General features: G+C 44.9%; 1 protein-coding gene across 1 annotated transcript; it reads right to left on the bottom strand.

Annotated features, from left to right (window-relative positions):
• Positions 1 to 1,485: 1,485 nt before the first annotated feature.
• On the bottom strand, positions 1,486 to 4,109 carry CHP2 (calcineurin like EF-hand protein 2). Its single transcript, XM_008055570.1, has 6 exons — positions 3,790 to 4,109; positions 3,240 to 3,312; positions 2,916 to 3,127; positions 2,672 to 2,733; positions 1,797 to 1,919; positions 1,486 to 1,584 (listed from the first exon to the last, which is right to left on the bottom strand). Exons 1-6 carry the CDS (start codon positions 3,854 to 3,856, stop codon positions 1,531 to 1,533), a joined length of 591 nt encoding a protein of 196 aa, XP_008053761.1. The 5' UTR covers positions 3,857 to 4,109; the 3' UTR covers positions 1,486 to 1,530.
• Between the last annotated feature and the right edge of the window lie 16,336 nt (positions 4,110 to 20,445).

Below are 20,445 nucleotides of genomic sequence, written 5' to 3'. Positions count from 1 at the left end.
TTTGTGAAGTGATCCAGGAAGCACCAATAGAGAAGTGGGCAAGCAAGACGGGAGGGACAGGAAGCCAGCAAGTTAATTAACAAGCAAATTAACACTGAGGGCAACTGGGCTCAAGTCTTCTGGAAATTTCTACGAGAATTAAGAACATGTCTCTAAATTGTCCCGCCAAAGGGGTAAAGTAACTGGGTATTTGTCCACCAATATCCATCTGTCATTAGTTAAGAGCTAATCCCAAGGTCATTAACGCCCTGGCACTTCCAACAGGCCCTTCACACAGGTGCAGTACATGCCTATGCCAAGGAAAGCCCTCGAGCAGAGTTTCACAGGTGTTTGTAGAAAGAAGCCATTGGTATGTAAGTAATGATGAATACCGAACAGCCTCTCCTAGAGGAAAAAAAAGATTGACCCATTGCGTTTGCCAATGTCTGTGGTGTAAATATTCCTACAACAGCTAGTTTCAAGCTATCAACATGGTATCACTGAAAGCAGAGTTGAGAAGGTATGAGCACAATTGGTTCCCACGTGTTGATTCAAGACAATGCCAGCACACCTCAAGGAAGGGAAATGGGGAGGCCAGTGTCAGCACCTCCCACATGTACAGCCAGAACACTCTGCTGCGGACATGGAATCTCATGGTTTTATGTGACTTGACACTATTTGGTGATAGATCAGTGTTTGAACATCGGATCATGAAAACAAGATTGCTCTCCAACTCTTGAATAATTTCACTCTCTGGGAAAGAGTATGCATTGTTTATTATTTTATATCATTTCTCCCCCACCCCACCAACTTCCATCACACTGGCACGCACTCATGGAATCAGTGAAAACCCATTTAAGAGACCAGACTTCTGTGTGGTCACCCAGACACTAATGAACACCCCTCTTCTTCTGATCACTGTACCTCATTTTCCTTTGCTCAACCACTTCTTAGTCCTTAGACCTTAATTCCTGGCTCTGGGAATTAGCACAGGACACAAGCTTAGCCAATTAGAGTGTTCCATTCCCCTAAAGATAGAGATGAGACCCAGATGGACCAACGACCCTGCTTGGAATTATGGGAAGAAAATGTTTTCCCACTGGGTTACTAAGCTGGCAGAATAGAAGCCTGGAGCTGATAGTGCCTATTCTCCACCATGAGGAAAGAACCCTCCTAGGATAAAGCTAATGCAGAAGAAAGCTGAGCTGAGAATAGGGAATAACTGAGTCCAGATAACAATACTTGTGCCCTTGGAGCCAGCTGTGTCTAAAGGCAGATACTTACAGATTTTTTAATTACATAAGCTCGTTTCTCTTAAGTCACGTTAAGTTGGGTTTTCAGTCATGTGCAACCAAAAGATTACTGGCTGATTCACAGATCTGAGATCAAATGAGCTAGACTTTAGTACATACCCTTCCAGCTTTCTTTGTCCCTAAACAGAGTTCAGTTTAGAAGTAAGAATACAGTGTATTGGGGCTCTGCCTCCATGGAGATTGAGGACGAATTCCACGCAGATGCTGGTCTACATGACCAGCCAAGGCACAAAGAAAGTCACTTCAGGATCCGGATGCTCATTTTTTGCTCGATGTTCATCTTCTCTAAGGACTGAGGGAAACAGGTGCTAGTCAAGAGGCTTTAATGCCAGTCTTTATGCTCCCTACCACCTCCCCCAGGGTTCTACTCAGCCCAGAGGCCCTATCATTCCCCCCAAGAATCCCTGTCTTTCTGCCTTCCTCCTTTGGGCATCATTTCCCAAGTCCATCTGTCCCAGGGACTTCTGATCCCAACTCCCAATCCTGACCTAAGTGTATCCTGACCTTGGTGAACTCCAGGAAGGACACAGCCCCATCCCCATCTTCATCAGCCTCTTGCACAGTGCGGTCAGCAATGCTCTCCAGCTGTTCTTCTGTCACCTGAACCCCAACCATCAGCCGGAGAACCTGGGAGGCCAGGGAAGAGACAGCCATAAAGAGGGGTCATAAAGGCTACTCCCCCACTCCCAAAACCTTGCCCACCTCACCCCAAAAGTTATTACTAATGTCACAGTTCATCGAAAGATGGATTCTTCATTTTTCACCCCACCCTAATCACTTCCCACCAAGTCCTCTAATAATCTCCCACCACTGCTTGACCTTCCCGGGTCCCGTCTATCCCTCACTACCCCACACTCGCTTCCACAACATGTCCAAATCCATGATCCCAACATGCAACCCAATCTCCATCCAACTTCCATACCATTCTCTACCCCACCCCCTACTCCCAAGTCCATCTATTCCGAAGTTTCACAATCTTGGCACTATGGACACTCGGGGTCAGATAACACCTTGTTGCGGGAGGCTGCCCTCTGTACCATGTGATGTATAGTGACATTCCTGACCTCTACCCACTATGTGCCAGTAGCACACTCTCTGCAGGTGTGACAACCAAAGCATCTCCAGATATTGCCAAATGTTCACTCAGGGAGCGAAACTGCCCCCAGCTGAGAATCACTGGTCTATTTCCAACCTCATATCCAATGGCTCCCCACCCCATCTCCCAACAAAACGCGCACTCCAACCCCACCCACTCCCATTTCCCACCCCATACCCCAAGCACCTGCAACCACCAATCATCCCACCCCATCCCCCACACCATTCCATCCAACCATCCTGCCCTTCACACATCGCATCTCTTGCCCTTGCATTCTTCCAACCTGGAGCATCTCTTGCCTGGAGATAAGTCCATCTCCATCCAGGTCATAGAGCTGAAAAGCAACTGGGAAGAGAGTGGGAAGGGGAAAGGAAGGTGGGTCTTCCCTGGTTCTCTTCCAGCAGAAGGTCACCCTGGGGAAGTAGGGAGGCTATCAACAAGCTCACGAGAGTGGGGAGACTCCTGAGGCCTCTTCCTGGTGTGGGTAAATATGGGGTCTCATTTGGGGGGGAGCCTTACAAACTTACAGCGAAGTTTGTTCATTCTGCTGTTGAGGGGTTCAGGTTGTTTGGGGTCTCTGATTCCGGGGGACTCCTCTTCCACTGGTCGAAAATGAGCCAGAACTCTGACAAAGCCTGAGAAATCCAATCGCTGACTTCTGCTGGGGAAAAAGCTGTCTATAATGCAGTCCCCCAGAGGATTCACGGCCAGGGCCCCAATCTGCTGGAGATCCATGCGGCTGCAAAGTCAAATTCAAAAGGAGTAAAGCAAAGTTGGCAGATGGAGGGTCAAAGAGGAAAATGGGGCCAGAGAGACAGAGGCAAGAGGTCACCAGGGTCAGCTCTCCCTACCTCAGATAGCCCTTCTTATCCCTGTCCAGGGCGCGGAACCGGTGGTGCAGGCGGAGCAGACTGGCCTGAGAGACTGCGGAAAGAAGGCAGAAGGTGACGCCTCCCAGGACGCTCGACTCCGGAGCCCCCGGGGCCGCTGGGGATTGGGGGTTAGGGGAGACGTTGCTGGAGGGGATGACCATCCCGGGAGCCGGGGGCGGAAATGGCGGGGGTGCCGGGGGAGTGACGCCACACAGTGGAGCGCCAGGTTCGAGACCCGGGCGGCTCCCAGAAAGCCAAAGACAAAAGGCAATCCTGCACCGGCGGTCAGCTCTGCCTTCAGCGTCGATCCGGGTTCGAGGATACCCGGGTGACTGGATCAGTCTGGCCCCCAACCCAGTGACCCCGGACACTCCCCCGTCTTGGTCTCCCCAGGACTTGAGAGTTCGCCCATCCGTCAGCCCAGTCCCTTCCCGGAGAACCCCCACGCGGCGCCGAGCCACCTCCCAGCCCCCGGACGCCGGGGTCCGCCCGCGCCCCCTCCCCGACCGGCGGGGCGGGGCGCACTCACAGCCGGTCTCCCGCCGAATGGTGTCCACGTCGGGAATGACCGCGGCGTGGGAGCTGCGCGAGCCCATGGCGGCGCTGGAGGCGGGAGGGCCGGAGCAGCGTCTGGGACCCCCGCGTTCTCTCCTCCCGCTGGGGAGCCCTAGGGCCGAAGGCCACGGGTCTGGCGCGCAGCCAGGCTCCAAAACCCCGGCGTTCCTCGCCTCCCACCCGCGCCCCGGGCGAATGGAAAACAATGTCCAGGGTGGCAGGTCAGAGGGCGGGTGCGAACAACGGCTTGTTTCAGCCTCCGGATCCTGAGGTCGGCGCGGGGAGAGGCCGGGCGAGGCCGGGGCCCCGCCCTCCCCACGCCTCCTTCCTCACACCCGACCCACCTCCTTCCTCCGGGCCCTGCGCGCCCGCCCCAGGGCTGTCTCCCCTCGCTGCTCAGTGAGGCTGGAGGCCTGACCTCCCCCACCTGTTGACAGCGTCCGGGTCCTGCCAGGAAGGGGATGGCGACTGGGCAGGGGCCCGGATCACCGTCCCAATCCCGCATGGCCCCAGCCTGGGACAGGCTGGGAGGGAGGTCCTTAGGGACTGCACCAGAAGGGCAGGTGGGGAGGGTTCGTGAGATGAAGGTGGGAGCTGGATTAAGTGGAAAGAGCACCAGTTTGGGAGGACAGACGTTGGAATCCCAATTCTGGACAAGTCAGTCTGTCTTGGTTTCGTCTCTGTGGTTGGTCCTTATAGCGTTATTGTTGTTAAATTCAGCCAATGCTTAACATTCAGGAAACTTGACCAAAAATCTATATTTCCAGCTTTTCCTGAGAAATCAGAATTTCTGCCACCACTAGGCCCCCGGGGCTGTCTACTCGCCCAGTCCCATTTAGCCCAATTCACCCCCTAAGTACCTGGTGGCCCCAGAGAGCTCCAGGCTGGGGATGAATTAGTCCAGGGGTCTCCAACCCCCAGATCATGGACCTGTACCTGTCTGTGGCCTGTTGGGAACTGGCCACACAGTAGGAGGTGAGCAGAGTAAGCCAGCAAAGTTGCATCTGTTTTTACAGCCACTCCCCTTGCTGGCATTTGCTCCTGACATTTCCCTGTCAGATCAACTGCGGCATTAGAGTCTCATAGGAGCCGGAACCCTATTGTGAACTGCACATGCCAGGGATCTAGGTTGCTGCTCCTTATGAGAGTCTAATGCCTGATGGTCTGAGGTGGAACTGAGGCGATGATGCTAGCACTGTCTCTTATCACTCCCAGATGGGACCATCTAGTGGCAAGAAAACAAGCTCAGGGCTCCCACTGATTCTGCATTACGGTGAGTTGTATAGTCAATTATTTCATTATATCTTACAATGTAATAATAATAGATTAATAAATGTAGTGTGTTTGAAACCCAAAACGACCAATCCCTGGCACCAAAAAGGTTGAGGACCACTGACTTAGATGTCTGACCGGCCCTCAAGAACCCTGGAAATCTGCAGCCTCAGTAAGGGTTACAGACATCACTGTGACTAGCTTAAAATAATTGTAATAATGACAACAACAGGGGTTCTTTTTTTTTTTTTTTTTTTTGAGTTGGAGTCTCATTCTGTCGCCCAGACTGGAGCGCAGTGGCCACTCCCAGCCACCGCAGCCTCGACCTGCTGGGCTCCGGCGATCCTTCCGCCTCAGCCTTCCAAGTAGCAGGAACTACAGGCGCGCACTACCACACCCAGCTAATTTTTGATTTATTGTAGAGATAAGACCTTGCCAAGTTGCCCAGGCGGGTCTCAAACCCGCGAGCTCAGGCAATCCACTCATCTCAGCCTGGGTTCTTTTTTTTTTTAATCACACTTTGCCTAGCACTTTATGCATGTTCATTCACACATTCCTCAGAGCCCCTGCTAGACTGCCTTCACGGTTTTCTGTGGTGGAAGCCGCCAAGGGGGCTAGTTGTGAACTATTGTAAAGAATGTGTTGTTCTCAGTGGGGCCCATATCGCCCCTCGAGGGAGCAAAAATATCTTATTTTTTAATGTACAAAGCATAGCATACATACAGTACATAAATAGATATATAATATGTCTGTGGTATTAGAATTGTATGGGGTAGGGGTGACCACTGGGGAAAATGTCTAAAAAGACTTGGAGGGGAACTGGGAATAATGGAAAAAAAAACTGAGAAACTCAATTGTAAAGGAACAAGCACCCAGGGTGTCCAGCTCTGAAACAATCTTTACACCCCTTCTGCCATCATAACCACACATATACACAAATTTCCCAGGGAAAAAAAATACAAGCAATTTATTACAAGGACTTAATTTCATATCCACCCTGGAGAGAGAGAAGCTGGAGAAACAGTGTATCCTCCAGCCCCAGGCAGAAGCTTGCGTCAGATGAACCTTGAAAATATTGATCTAAGAAGCAATGACTTCTCTTTCAGATGCCCCAAGGATTAAACAACTGCCATAAGGAATGCTTGATTCCCTTTCAGACACCCCCTAAGGACTAAAGCATGCGGGAAACCACGCTCCTCCCTAATGAAGCCCAGCAGTCACTCTAGTCCACAGCTGTGAGTCAGGCTGTGAGGGTAGTTTGGGTTCCGTTCTGAACCCAGGAGGGGATGAGAGCCCCCAGGAAACTGCAATAATCACCTCAGGGCAACTTGGGGATGCTGATCTTGAAAGGGCTTCTCTAGCCTCAATTCTGCCATCAGCACTACACCAAAGTACTTTAGGCTAGAGAGCAATTAACAGCCCCCATGTACACTATACACAAGCCTTCAGAAGAGCAATATGTTGGAACTCATTTCCGCTTCATGTACGCAAGTGGGGTTTTAATCAGCTTTACAATACTTGTGACCATGTATTCTCAGTGCATGTAATACAGAGATGCCTTGGGGAAAATTTTATCTGCAGAATCCGTTAGACTAGATTCAGGCTGAACATTTGCTTTTTGCTTTTACGCTACATAAAGGTTGCTAGCCAACCTTTGATGAAGAAGGTTCACCTAGAAAATGAACATGCAAGAATAATCAGAAAATAGTCTATAGAATTCTTATTACCCAATAATAAAAAGATAAATGACCCAATTTTTTAAATGGGCAAAGGACTAGAATATACATTTCTCCATAGAAGGTATATGAATGGCCAATAAGTACATGAAAAGATTCTCAATATTTTTAGTCATCAGAGAAATACAAATCAAACCATAATAAGATACCGCTTTACACGACTAGGATGGCTAAAATTAAAATGAACAAAAAACAACATAAATAACAAATCTTGAAGAGGATATGGAGAAACTGGAAACCTCATACATTGCTGATAGAAATGTAAAATGGTGCAACCTCTGTGGAAAACAGTTTGAAGATTTCTCAATAATTGAAACAAAATTGCCATATGACCCAGCAATTCTATTCCTAGGCATACACCCACAAAAATTAGAAATAGATATTCAGACAAAAACTTACAGTTCATAGCAATACTATTCACAATAACCAAGAGGTGGAAACAATCTAAATGTTCATCAACTGACGAATGGATAAATAAAATGTGGTATATCCATACAATGGAATATTATTGGTCATGCAAAGTAAGGAAGTACTGATGTATGCCACAACAAGGATTAACCTTGAAAATATTATAAAATATAAACACTAGTGAAATAAACTAGTTACAAAAGGTCACATACTATATGATTCCATTTGTATGAAATGGCAAGAATAGGCAAGCCTACAGAGACAGAGAATAGGTTAGGGGTTGCTGAGGTCTGGGGAATCAGGGGAAAGGGGAGGTGACAGCTGCAATGTACAAAGTTTCTTTGAGGTAAATGAAAATGTTCTAAAATTGACTATGGTCATGATTGTTCATGTCTGTGAATATATTCAAATATATCGAACTGTACACTTTAAAGGGGCAGATTATATGATATGCAAGTTATAGCTCAATAAAGCTATTTTTAAAAAAGAAGAATATCCAGGAAAACTCTGGAACAAAAAGTTATGAGGGAGAACTAACTCTAACAGATTTTTAAATGTATTATAAAGGTACAGTATGTGTTGTGATGGTGCAGGAATACACAGATAAGAAACAGACAAGAAAGTGAGATATAGACCCAAATACATATGGGAATTTGACGTGTAATAAAAGTGACATTTCAAATCAGTGGGGAAAACATGGATTATTCAATAAATGTCATTTGGGACATCTGTCTTTTGGGGGGGGGGAATAAAGCTCTACCCCTACCTTTTTGTACCAAAATAAATTCCAGATAGAATAAAGAGTTCAATGTAAATGAAATCATTTAATATTAGAATACATTTTGGTAGATTTTGTTATAATATTAACCAGGAGAAAGTCTTCTAAACATGAAACAAAACACAGAAACCATAAAGAAAAGACAGACAAATTTGAACACATGAGTCAATACAAAAGTCATAAACTGTAGTAGCGTATCTATCAAAGCCAAAAGGACAAACTGGGGAAAATATTCTATCTGTATAAAAGATAAAAAGACAAGTCAATAGAAAAAAATGGGGGATAAGAAATGGTCAATAAGCATAAAAAGGGCCGGGCTCGGTGGCTCAGCCTGTAATCTCGCGCCTTTGGGAGGCTGAGGTGAGTGGATTGCCTGAGCCCGAAGGTTCGAGACCCGCCTGGGCAACTTGGCGAGACCTCATCTCTACAATAAATCAAAAATGAGCCGGGCGTAGTAGCGCGCACCTGTAGTTCCAGCTACTTGGAAGACTGAGCCGGAAGGATCGCCGGAGCCCAGCAGATCGAGGCTGCGGTGGCCGGGAGCGGCCACTGCACTCCAGTCTGGGTGACAGAGTGAGACTCCAACTCAAAAAAAATAAATAAAAGCATAAAAAGATGCTTAACAATACAAAGTTTAAAATACAAACTAAAACAAGGAATTATTATTAGCTTTGATATGCTCAAGGCTGCAGAGTTCAGGTCAAGAATACTAAGTAAGCAAAAGCCACCCTGCAGGGTCTTTTAGACCAAAAGTGGACACAGTAGTATGATATTACATTGTAGGATGAAATAATCCAATTTCTGTTGTAATAGCATCACAAGAACCACTCTGGCTGCTATATGTAGACTTAACTGGGGCAAGGTGAAGGTTGAGCGAGTATTGCAATGATCAAGGTGAAAGATGATGATGGCTTGGACCAGGGTGCTAGCAGTGGAGGTGATGAGAAGGGGTCAAATTTGGATCCTATCTTGAAAGAAGAGCCAAGAAGATTTGCTGATGTAGTGGATGTAGGGTATGAGAGAGTAATCAAGGATGACTCCAAGATTTTGGTCCTAAATAACTGTGATATGCTATTTGCTGAGATGGTAAAGAGAAGGAAAGGAGTATATTTCAGGGGAAGGGATTTTAAAAATCCTTGACCTGTCTGTTACACATTCCAGTAAATATATTAAGTAGTTAGCTGGATATAGATGTATGGAATTCAGAGAGAAGTTAGAATGAGAGCTTTGTATTTACTATGTTGTGTTTTTGGTTTTTTGTTTTCATTTATCTTAAATTATTTTCTAATTTCCTTGTGATCTCGTCTTTGACCCACTGGCTGTTTAAGAATTTGTTGTTTAATTTCCACATATGTTTGAATCGTTTTCCTTCTTCTACTGATTTCCAGTTTCATTCCATGGCAGAGAAGATACTTTGTATGATTTCAATATTTAAAAATGTACTGAGACTTATTTTGTGGCCTAATATATGGTTTATCCTGGGAATGTTTCATGTGTACTTGAAAAGAATATTGTTCTGCTGTTATTGGGTGGAATGTTCCATATATGTCTGTTACATCCAGTTGGTTTGTGGTATTACCCAAGTCCTCTAGTTACTTATTGATTTTTTTTTGTCTGGATGTTTTATCCAACACTGAAAGTGAGGTACCAAAATCTCCAGCCATTCTTGTAGAGTTGTCTCTTTCTCCCTCCAATTCTGTCTACGTTTGCTTCATTTATACTAATTGCTTCATAGAGTTAGGGGCTTTGTTGTTTGGTGCACATATGTTTATAATTGCCCTAACTTGGCTGAGGTGAGTGGATTGCCTGAGCCTGCGGGTTAAAGACCCGCCTGGGCAGCAAGACCTCATCTCTACAATATATCAAAAAATCAGCCGGGTGTGGTAGCACATGCCTGTAATTCCAGCTACTTGGAAGGCTGAGGCGGAAGGATTGCCAGAGCCCAGCAGGTCAAGGCTGCAGTGGCCAGGAGTGGCCACTGCACTCCAGTCTGGGTGACAGAGTGAGACTCCAACTCAAAATAATAATAATAATAATAATAATAATAATTGTCCTAACTTCTTGATGAATATAATGCTATATACTTTTGGGAGTTATCAGTGTATAAATGGCATTAAAACTGTGGAACTAAACAAGTTCACCTAAGATATCAGTGAAGATTGAAGAGAAAAGTCCTAGGACTATGTGTTGGTGATGCTCTAAAATCAAGAATCTGGAAAGAGGAGAAGGTACTCACAAAAGAGACTGAAAAAAGAAACAGCCAGTGACATAGGAGGAAAATCAGAAGTGTGCTTCTTTAGCCCGGTAAAGAAAGTGACTCTGGTAAAGAGTCATTACAAAAGCCATAAATTGTAGTTTATGACTCAGATTGCCAAATCATGGCAATTTCTGGGATTATATGTACGGAGTGCTTTTCAAAATGAGGACTAAAAGCATCCATCTCTACCTTGCTTATTAATACCAAGCCATATGCTACAGGGCAGAGGTGGGAGTTGGCTCCATGAAGGGTTCTATAGACTATACTCAGGGAAAGATTGATATGCTTTCTCTTCAGGGCTTTCCAGAAAAATTAAAAATTTGCATCAAGATAAGTATAAATCAGAATGCAGTGGGGCATATTGTCCAGAGTGCCTCAAAACCTACTTGAATGGCAACAGAGACAACTGGCTTTAACTCAACAGTACCAAACCACCATTCTGATAGACCTTCAGGAAAACTTTGCCCATCTGGGAAGGCAAACAATCCCTGAACTAAAATCAGACTGGTTTTTCAGGTTTAGACTAGAGAATCAAGTTTGAAAAGGGCATGAACTAGGCCGGGCGTGGTAGCTCATGCCTATAATCCCAGCAAGTTGGAAGGCAGAGGTGAGAGAATTGCCTCAGTCCAAAGGTTCGAGACTAGCCTGGGCAACTTGGCGAGACCTCATCTCTACAATAAATCAAAAGATTAGCCGGGCATGGTGGTGCACACCTGTAGTTCCAGCTACTTGGAAAGCTGAGGTAGAAGGATCACCTAAGCCCAGAAGTTTGAGACTGCAGTGGCTGTGAGCGTGCGACTGCACTCCAGCCTGGGCAACAGAGTAAGAATCTGACTCAAAAAAAAAAAAGAAAAGAAAAGGTCATGAACTAGGATAATTTTGGCAAGCGAGACAGCAGAAGTCATCACAGGAACAGTGCAAGAATGACCTAGCTGACTCAGTAATCCCTCTCTTAGGTATATAGAAAGCAATGAAAACACAGATTCACACGAAAACCTGTAATGGACGTTTATAGCAGCATTATTCATAATAGCCAACAGTGGAAACAACCAACAGCTCCTTCAGGCCTCTTTTATAAGGGCACTAACCCATTCATAAGGCTCCACCCCCATGACCTAAAGACCTTCCAAAGGCCCCACTTTCTAGTAGCATCACATAGGGCATTAGGCTTCAGCATATAAATGATCAGTACAAACAGTCAAACCACAGCAGATGCATTCCAGGGGCATGCCTACTAAATATCCAAATTGGATTTAAGAATGCTTCCTAATGTTTTTATCCCCCTCCCTAGCTCTTGCCTCCTCCTCTCCCCTATCTGTTTTCCACAAGGTATGCTACAGGCTTTCTAAAGAAGTAAAATCACCTGGGTGCAGTGGCTTATACCTGTAGTCCCAGCACTTTGGGAGGCTGAAGCGGGAGGATTGCTTGAACCCAGGAATCCAAAACCAGCTTAGGCAACATAGCAAGACCTCATCTTTACAAAAAATAAAAAAATTAGCCAGGCATTGTGGCCCATGCCCGTGGTCCCAGCTACTCTAGATAGAGGCTGAGGCAGAAGGATTGCTTCCAGTCTGGGTGACAGAGTGAGACCCCCCACAACTCAACAACAAAAAAAAGTAAAATCATTTAGTGATGCCCAGTGATTCTTAGAAAACGTGTGGGTTCAAGTGACAAAAATCAACCTCAACCTAGATTAAGGAAAAGAAGGTACTGATTAACTTGAGACAAAGGGAAGCCAAAGGGAGTATATCTCAGGCACAACTGGATCTGGGTATTCAAAAAATGTCATCAGGTCATTGTCTCTCTTTCTCTCCTGATTGCCTGATTTTCAGGCAGACTCTCCACATAGCTACAGTGATAGTACCCAACATCGCTAGGCTAAACTGGTCCTTAATACACTTGACATCAGCGTAGTAAGTTTCTCCCTCCCCCAATATCCAAACAGTCCTGGAAAAGGAACTCACATGCCAACCCCTAAACTCATCACTGAGGGGCCAACTGGGGTTTTACACTCACCTCCGTGGCAGGGGAGGAGTGAGATCATGTGATTGACAGGCACATCACGGAGGGGCAATTCATGAAAGTAACTATTTTTAGCCAAAGGGTAAAGGATCGGGCAGACTAAACACCAGATGTCTACCAGAGAGATTCAGTAATGGGTTTATACTCATTGCTAACATGTTTCCAAGCAGGGAAATGAGACAAGGCAGAAACTGAATCAGGTTATGTGAAAAACAAACAGAGGTAATTTTGGAAGAATCTATTTTGCCTTAGGGATGACTTTCACCCAGGTCCTTGTTAACTCCAAAATCACAACTCCAGTAGGTGCAGAGAGAATAAGGGTAAGACTAGGGAGGAATGATAGATTATTAAAAATATAGAATACATGTACACAGTTAAAAATGCAAATAGTTGGGCCAAGGCACGGTGGCTCATGCCTGTAATCTCAGCATTTTGGGAATCCAATGTGGGAGAGGCCAGGAGTTTGAACCCAGGAATCCAAGACCAGCTTAGGCAACATAGCAAGATCTCATCTTTACAAAAAATAAAAAAATCAGCCAGGCATTGTGACCCATGATCAACATAGTGAGTTTGAGGCCAGCCTGATCAACACAGTGAGACTTAGTCTCTAAAAATATCATAATAAATAAAAAAATAAAAATGCACATAGTCAAAGGGTGCATAGTGAAAAGTCTCTTTTGTACCCTATTTTCCGGTTCTTGGTCCTAGAGCAATCATTGTGCCATCTTCTTTTTTGTGATTCCACCACAGTTGTTTATGCATACACAAGAAAATATGTAGGGATGCCTTCTAAGACAAAGGACTTTTTTTCCAGAAGCCTCTCCCAACAGACATCCTTTTATATCTCATTTGCCAAGGTTTCCTCACACACTCATGAAAAAAAAAAATCATGAGCAAGAAAAATGTGCAACAGGAGAATCATCTGGTATTTTTTAAAATGCAAGGTGCAGCCGAACCTATTGGCTCATGCCTGTAATTCTAGCACTTTGGGAGGCCGGGAGAATTGCTTGAGCCCAGGAGTTTGAGACCAGCCTAGGCAACATAGTGAGACCTCATCTCTACAGAAAAAAAAAAAAAATCAAGAAAATCAAGAAAATGAGCCAAGGGTCATTGCTCTGAGAGGTCAGGCTGTGGTGAGCTGTGATTGTACCACCACATTCCAGTTTGGGCATCAAAGTGAGACCCCCCCACTCAAATAAAATAAAATAATAAATAAAATAAAATAATACAATACTACCCGGTGGCCCATTCTCAGACCAATTTCTTTTTTCTTTTTCTTTTTTTTTTTTTGATTTGGAGTCTCACTCCTTCACCCAAGCTGCAGTAGCACGCACGCTCACAGCCACCCCAGTGTCACCTGCTGGGCTCCGGTGATCCTTCCGCCTCAGGCTTCCGAGTAGCCGGAGCTACAGACGCGCGCTACCATGCCTGGCTAAGTATTTTAAAATTTTATTGTAGAGACGAGGTCTCACCAAGTTGCCCGGGCTGGTCTCGAACCCACGGGCTCAGGCAATCCACTCACCTTGGCCTCCCAAAGTGCTGGGATTACAGGCTGAGCCACCAAGCCTGGCATCTCAGACCAATTAAATCAGAAACTGAGTCAAAGTGTCCAGAGACAGTGACAGTTGACAACAAAACTAAAAACTAGGACTGGATCATCTCCTGCAGAAAAGGAAGATAAAAGACAGGGAAGAAGTGGAATGGAAGAGAAGAACAGAACGGGTGGGGAAAGGGAGGTATGAGGATAGGCGAGAAGAAGAAGCAGCTATGTTGCCACCCTCTGGTGGACTTAAATGGCAGGCCTGCAACTCTGTTCCACCTGTTTCTTCATTTGAGAATATGTATTGAACAGGCAGGTACTGGGTGATGGGATTAGACCTGCAAACAAAAGGGACAAAGTCCCAGCCCCATAGTGCCCAGAGTCAGGTAGAGGAGTTAGAGATTAAACATGTCCATTCATTAATTTACTCGACCAAAATTTACTGAGCACCTACTATATGCCAGGCATTGTATTAGAAGCTGGGGATACAACAGTTAACAAATAGATAGCATCCCCTCTTCATGGAGTTTGCATTCTAAAGAGGGAGATACAGATAATACACACAAAAAATTAAAGTATACAGTAGATGGTGATAAGATGTAGAAGGGAAAAAAAACAAAGCAGGAAAAGAAGAGAGGAGTGTGGGGGAAAGTTTTGTAATTATAACAGAGTGATCAGGGCAGGCCTCAGTGAGGTGACAATTGAGCAAAGACCCAGAAAAGGGTGAGGAAGCCAGACATGCAATTATCCAGAATAAGAACATTCCAGAAAGAGAAAGCTGCATGTGCAAAAACCTTGAGGTGCACGTTCAAAGGCCTACCTAGAATGTTTAAGGAACTGCAAGGAGGCCAGGGCACGTGGAAAGGAGAAAATGAAGAGGAGTTGAAAGGAGACAAGCTTGGAGAGCCCTTGCAAGATGAATTTGTGAATCCTTGTAAGGACTTTCGCTTTTATTCAGAGTGAGACGAAGTCATGGAGGGTTTCAGGCAAAAGAGAAACATGAAATACACAGTCATCATTTTTACAGAGTATATTCATTTTCTGTGACTTTTATAACAAATCACCACAAACTTCATGACTTCAAACACAAATGTATCATCTTACATGGGTCTCGCTGGGCTCAAGGTGTCAACAGGGCTGTGTTTCTTCTGGAGGCTCTGCAGGAGATTATTCCTTGTCTGTTTCAGCTCTTGGAGGCTACCCACATTCTTCGGCTCATGGCCCCTTCCTCCAGCTTCAAAGCCAGCACTCATACCACTCTAACCTCTGCATCCATCCTCACATCTTCTCGGACTCTGGCTCTCCTGCCTCCCTCTTTCACTTACAAGGACCTTTGTGATAGATAACACTAGCCCCCCCCCCCGAAAATACAGGATAATCTCCTCATCTCAAAATCCTTAACTCAGTTATATCTGCCAAGTCCCTTTTGCTTTGTGAGGAACCATTTTCACAGGTTCCAGGACTAGGACACCTGTGGGGTCCATTATGGTACCTACTACACAGAGTTATAAAGCAATACATATGGGGACAGAATGCTGTAAGATTGTGTTAGTGTAGCCAGCTCACACCTGTAACCCCAGCAAGACAGGCCAAGACAGGAGGATTGCTTGAGCCCAGGAGTTCAAGACCAGCGTGGATAATGTAGTGAGACCTCATCTCTACAAAAAAATAAAAATAAAAAAAATCTGGGTATAGTGGCCCATGCCTGTAGTCCCAGCTACTTGGAAGGATTAAGCAAGAGGTTTCTCGAGCCCAGGAGGTTGAGGCTGAAGTGATCTATGACTGCACCATTGCACTCCAGCCTGGGTGACAGAGCAAGATCCTGTCTTAAAAAAAGAAAGAAAAGAAAAGGAAGAAAGAAGGAGAGACAGAGAGAGAGGGAGGGAGGGGGAGAAAGGGAGAGAGAGAGAAAGAAAAAGAGAGGGAGAGGAAAGGAAGGAAGGAAGGAAGGAAAGAGAGAGGGAGAGAGAGAAAGAAAGAAAGAAAGAAAGAAAGAAAGAAAGAAAGAAAGAAAGAAAGAAAAGAAAGAACAAGAAAGAAAAAGAAAGAAAGAAAGAAAGAAAGAAAGAAAGAAAGAAAGAAAGAAAGAAAGAAAGAAAGAAAGAAAGAAAGAGTAAGTAGAAGAGCTAGCCAGAGAATGAGAGAATGTCAGGAAAGGAGACTATATTGAAAGTTATACTGGGCTCTTCACTTTACCACTGCAGAGTCCTCCTGGCTGTCCTCACAATCATACCAATACACTCCAGTTCACATGAGACACAGACAAAGTTTTCTCCCTTAACTGTCCCAAGGCCAGACCTGGGCGTCTAACAAAGCTTTGCTTGGGTGATAACAGAGAGTGAGTACCAAGAATATCTTTCCCAGCTGTCATGAAAAAGGTCCCTCTTGGAACCACAGACACCAGCATTGGGGATCCCTGGCCAGCTTCCAGCAGGCTCCCACCACCATCCTGCCACTCTTTGGCCTCAAGGATGGAAAAGTCCACTCTCATCTTGGCATGGTGTTATGCACCTGTAGTCCCAACTACTCCAGAAGCTAAAGTTAGAGGATTACTTGAGCCCAAAAGTTTGAGGCTACAGTGAGCTATGACTGTACCACTGCAGTCCAGCCTGGACAACAGAGTCAGACACTGACTCTAAAAAGCAAACACCAGCCTGGAAAACATAGCAAGACCTCTTCTCTACAAATAAAAAATTAAAAAATTAGCTGCATGAGGTAGCACGTACTTGTAGTCCCAGCTACTTGCAAGGCTGAGGTGGAAGGATCACAGGAGTCTAGGAGGTTAAGACTGCAGTAAATTGTGATCATGCCACTGAACTCTGACCTGGGCAACAGAGGAAGACCTTGACTCAAAAAAAAAAAAAAAAAAGAAAGAAAGAAAGAAAGAAAGAAATGTCCTTTCTCACCCCAGCCTCAATCCTAGTATGTGATCCTGCATGCTACCCTGGGACTAAGAGTGGGAAACTCCATTCCATCTACAGGACCCTCCAAATAAGCCAGTCCCAAGTCAGAGTGAGGTTTCACAATATACAATTTGGCCAACAATTCTCAGGTCTGGAGTCAAAGTTTAGGAAAGCATTTCTCTAATTCTTTCTATCTTGCTAAAGATACATCAGTTTACATTAGGAAACAAGACCATCTATCAGAGTTGTGGTGACTACATGGTTTTCATGGGTTGGCATTCACTTTCTTTGGGAGGAAAAAAAAAAACAGTTCACCCTGGGAATCTGTTCCAAAAGTAAGTCAATGTCTGCAACTCTGGCACAAACCAAATGTCAGTTATCTCAAAAACAGCAAAAAAATCCTTAAACTTGAAGTTCTTTTTCAATGGATATGCTACTATGTGTGAATTTGTTGGTGTAAGACAGGGATCAGCCAACTTTTTCTATAAAGGGACAGACGGTAAATATTTCAAGCACTACAGGCCACAAGGTCTGTCTTACAACTACTCATTTCTGCTATAATAGCACAAAAGCAGCCATAGACAACAAGTACAGGAACGGGTATTCCAACAAAACCTTCTTTACTGACACCGAAATCTGAATTTCATATAATTTTCACATGTCATGAAATAGTATTCCCCTTTTTTTCCCTGATCATTAAAAAATGCAGAAATAAGCCAGGCTCAGTGGCTCAGCCTGTAATCCCACGCCTTGGGAGGCTGAGGTGAGTGGATTGCCTGAGCCCGATGGTTCGAGACCCACCTGAGCAACTTGGTGAGACCTCATCTCTACAATAAATTTTTTAAAAAATTATCTGGGTGTGGTAGCGCGCACCTGTAGTTCCAGCTACTTGGAAGGCTGAGGCGGAAGGATCACTGGAGCCCAGCAGGTTGAGGCTGTAGTGGCTGGGAGCGACCACTGCCCTCCAGTCTGGGTGACAGAGTGAGACTCCAACTCAAAAAAAAAAAAAAAAAAGCAGAAACAAGCCAGGTACAGGGGCTCACACCTATAATCCCAACAAGATTACAGATTCCTTCATTCTCTGGGAGGCAGAGGAGAGAGGATTGCCTGAGTCCAGGGGTTCAAGACCAGCCTGAGCAACTTGGCAAGATTTTGTCTCTACAGTAAATCAAAAAATTAACTGGGCATGGTGGTATGTGCCTGTAGTTCCAGCTACTTGGAAGGCCGAGGCAGAAGGATTGCCTGAGCCCAGCAGGTTGAGGTTGCAGTGGCCACGAACTTGCCACTGCACTCCAGCCTGGGCAACAGAGTGAGAATCTGACTAAAAAAAAAGAAAAAGAAAAAATGCAGAAACAATTCTTAGCCCCTGAACCACATCAAAACGGGCAGCAGGCAGGGTCTGGCCAGCAGGCCATGGTTTGTTGACTCCTGGTAAGACATGACTTACCAAGATTCAGGCATGGATTCCAAATGCACCTGGGCAGAGAAGTCCAAGGGACACCTGGAAACCTTTGATACCAGCAAGGGATAACCCCAATTATGACAGGTACATTTTTGTTAAACAGATAGGGATGGAATGTATCATTTTAGAGAAAAAAAAGGATTACAAACTGAGTTGAATTTATTCTAAATGGTATTTGAGGATAAAAAACATTTTTTCATAGTATGTTATTGTCAAAATTACACTGTAATTTTTTATTTTTTGAGACAGGGTCTCACTCTGTCATACATGCAGGAGTGCAGTGGAACAATCATGGCTTACTGCAACCTTGAACTTCTAGTCTCAAGGGATTCTCCCACCTCAGCCTCCCACCTGGCTCAGACTATAGGCATGGACTACCACACCCAGCTAATTTTTTATTTTTTGTAGAGACAGGGTCTTGCTATGTTGCCCAAGCTGATCTCAAACTGCTGGACTCAAATAATCCTCTCACCTCAGCCTCCCAAAGTGCTAGGATTACAGGTATGAGCCACAGTGTCCAGCCGACTTTGTCAGTAATTAATGGGATATCAGCCCACACGTCATATGGCCTTAGGTATTTCACTAAACCTCTCTGATCTTCAGCCTCTTCATCAGGACTGCAAATGGAAGGAAATAATAGTACCTGGTGCCTAGGACTGTTGTCAAGATTAAATTAGCTAAATGCCTGTGAATGGCTTATCACAGTGCCTGGTATACAGCATGCACTTAAATCATATAAGCTGTTACTATATTATAATTGTTTGATACTACTCTGCATTGCTTCTCAGCAGAAACCACAATGTAAAATTAGAGAAGACGGTATTATAGTTAGCCCATGTCAACAGTCTTGCATCTTCAACTAGATTGTAATAAAATGTACTGAGGAATGTTAAAAGTCATTATCCTTTAAGTTTCATTTTTTATTGGAACATTGGGGTACAGAATCAGATTATTCATAATTCTTGGCTCAAGGCATACTCTTATCAGTGGTTTGTGTAAGCTGCCTTTATGTTGCTGTTCAGTAGCTTTCAATGATGTATTAAGTATTTATAAAACCACTCACCCGAAACAAAAGCAAGGAACCTGGCAGCAGCTAACCTCAGCCAGATGGTCTCCCCCACCAGGTAACCATCATTCTGAATGCTGTAGTCATCATTCTCTGGCTTTCCTATTCACACTTATTTTGTTTATATGTATTCCTTAAAAGGCATATTTTTATTTCAATTGCTTTTTTGCTTTTTTTTGAGTTGGAGTCTCACTCCATCACCCAGGTTGAAGTGCAGTGGCACACTCACCACCACCCCAGCGTCAACCTGCTGGACTCTGGCGATCCTTCCACCTCACCCTTCCACGTAGCCAGAACTACAGGCACGTGTTACAACTCCTGGCTAATTTGTGTGTGTGTGTGTGTGTGTGTGTGTGTGTGTGTGAGTCTCACCGTGTCGACCCAGACTGGAGTGCAGTGGCCGCTCCCGGTCACTGCAGCCTCGACCTGCTGGGCTCCGGCGATCCTTCCGCCTCAGCCTTCCAAGTAGCCAGAATTACAGGCACGTGCTACCACGCCCCGCTAATTTTTTGATTTTATTGTAGAGATGAGGTTTCACCTGCACTCGAACCCGCAGGCTCAGGCAATCCACTCACCTCAGCCTCCCAAAGGCGCGGGATTACAGGCTGAGCCACCGAGCCCGGCTCCGGCTAATTTTTTGATGTATTACAGAGATGAGGTCTTGCCAAGTTGCCTGGGCTGGTCTTGAACCCATGGGCTCAGGCAGTCCTCTCACCTCAGCCTCCCAAAATGCTGGGATTACAGGCTTGAACCATCGTGCCTGGCCATTTTAATTGCTTTTAACATAAAGAGATAGGAGGTATATGATCCTTTTGTTGCCTGCGTTTTTCACTTAATATTATATCCTTATATTCAGCCATATTGTTGTAGGTCACTGTAATTCATTGTTTGGACTGCTAATAGTCACGGTGTGAATATATCACAGTTGATTCATCCACTCTCCCTTGGATGGACAGATTTTAGCTATTACAACCAATGCTGCTATGAACGTCTTTGAACATGTCTCAGGTTATACACATGCAAGAGTTCTTCTTGGGTATATATGAAGGAGTGAAATTGCTGCATCATAGACTATGCGAGTATGGTCATACCTCAGCATCCTCAGGGACTTTGTTCCAGGACCTCTGGAATATCAAAATGTGTATATGCTTAAATCCCTTATATAAAATGGTGCAATATTTGCATA

The sequence above is a fragment of the Carlito syrichta genome, unplaced genomic scaffold (assembly GCF_000164805.1).
Source record: "Carlito syrichta isolate Samal-C Ts95f unplaced genomic scaffold, Tarsius_syrichta-2.0.1 Scaffold301885, whole genome shotgun sequence".
NCBI classification, from domain to species: domain Eukaryota; kingdom Metazoa; phylum Chordata; class Mammalia; order Primates; family Tarsiidae; genus Carlito; species Carlito syrichta.
The sequence above is the reverse complement of the archived record's forward strand: the minus strand, read 5'-3'. Positions and strand labels throughout refer to the sequence as shown.

Excerpts from the sequence above, each read along its gene's own strand:
- CHP2 (XM_008055570.1), bottom strand. The coding sequence starts at position 3,856 with ATGGGCTCGCGCAGCTCCCACGCCGCGGTCATTCCCGACGTGGACACC. Across the intron at positions 1,920-2,671 it reads CCAGGCAAGAGATGCTCCAG|GTTCTCCGGCTGATGGTTGG; the intron begins GTTGGAAGAATG and ends CTGGCCTCCCAG. Across the intron at positions 1,585-1,796 it reads CCTTCCTGGAGTTCACCAAG|TCCTTAGAGAAGATGAACAT; the intron begins GTCAGGATACAC and ends TGTTTCCCTCAG.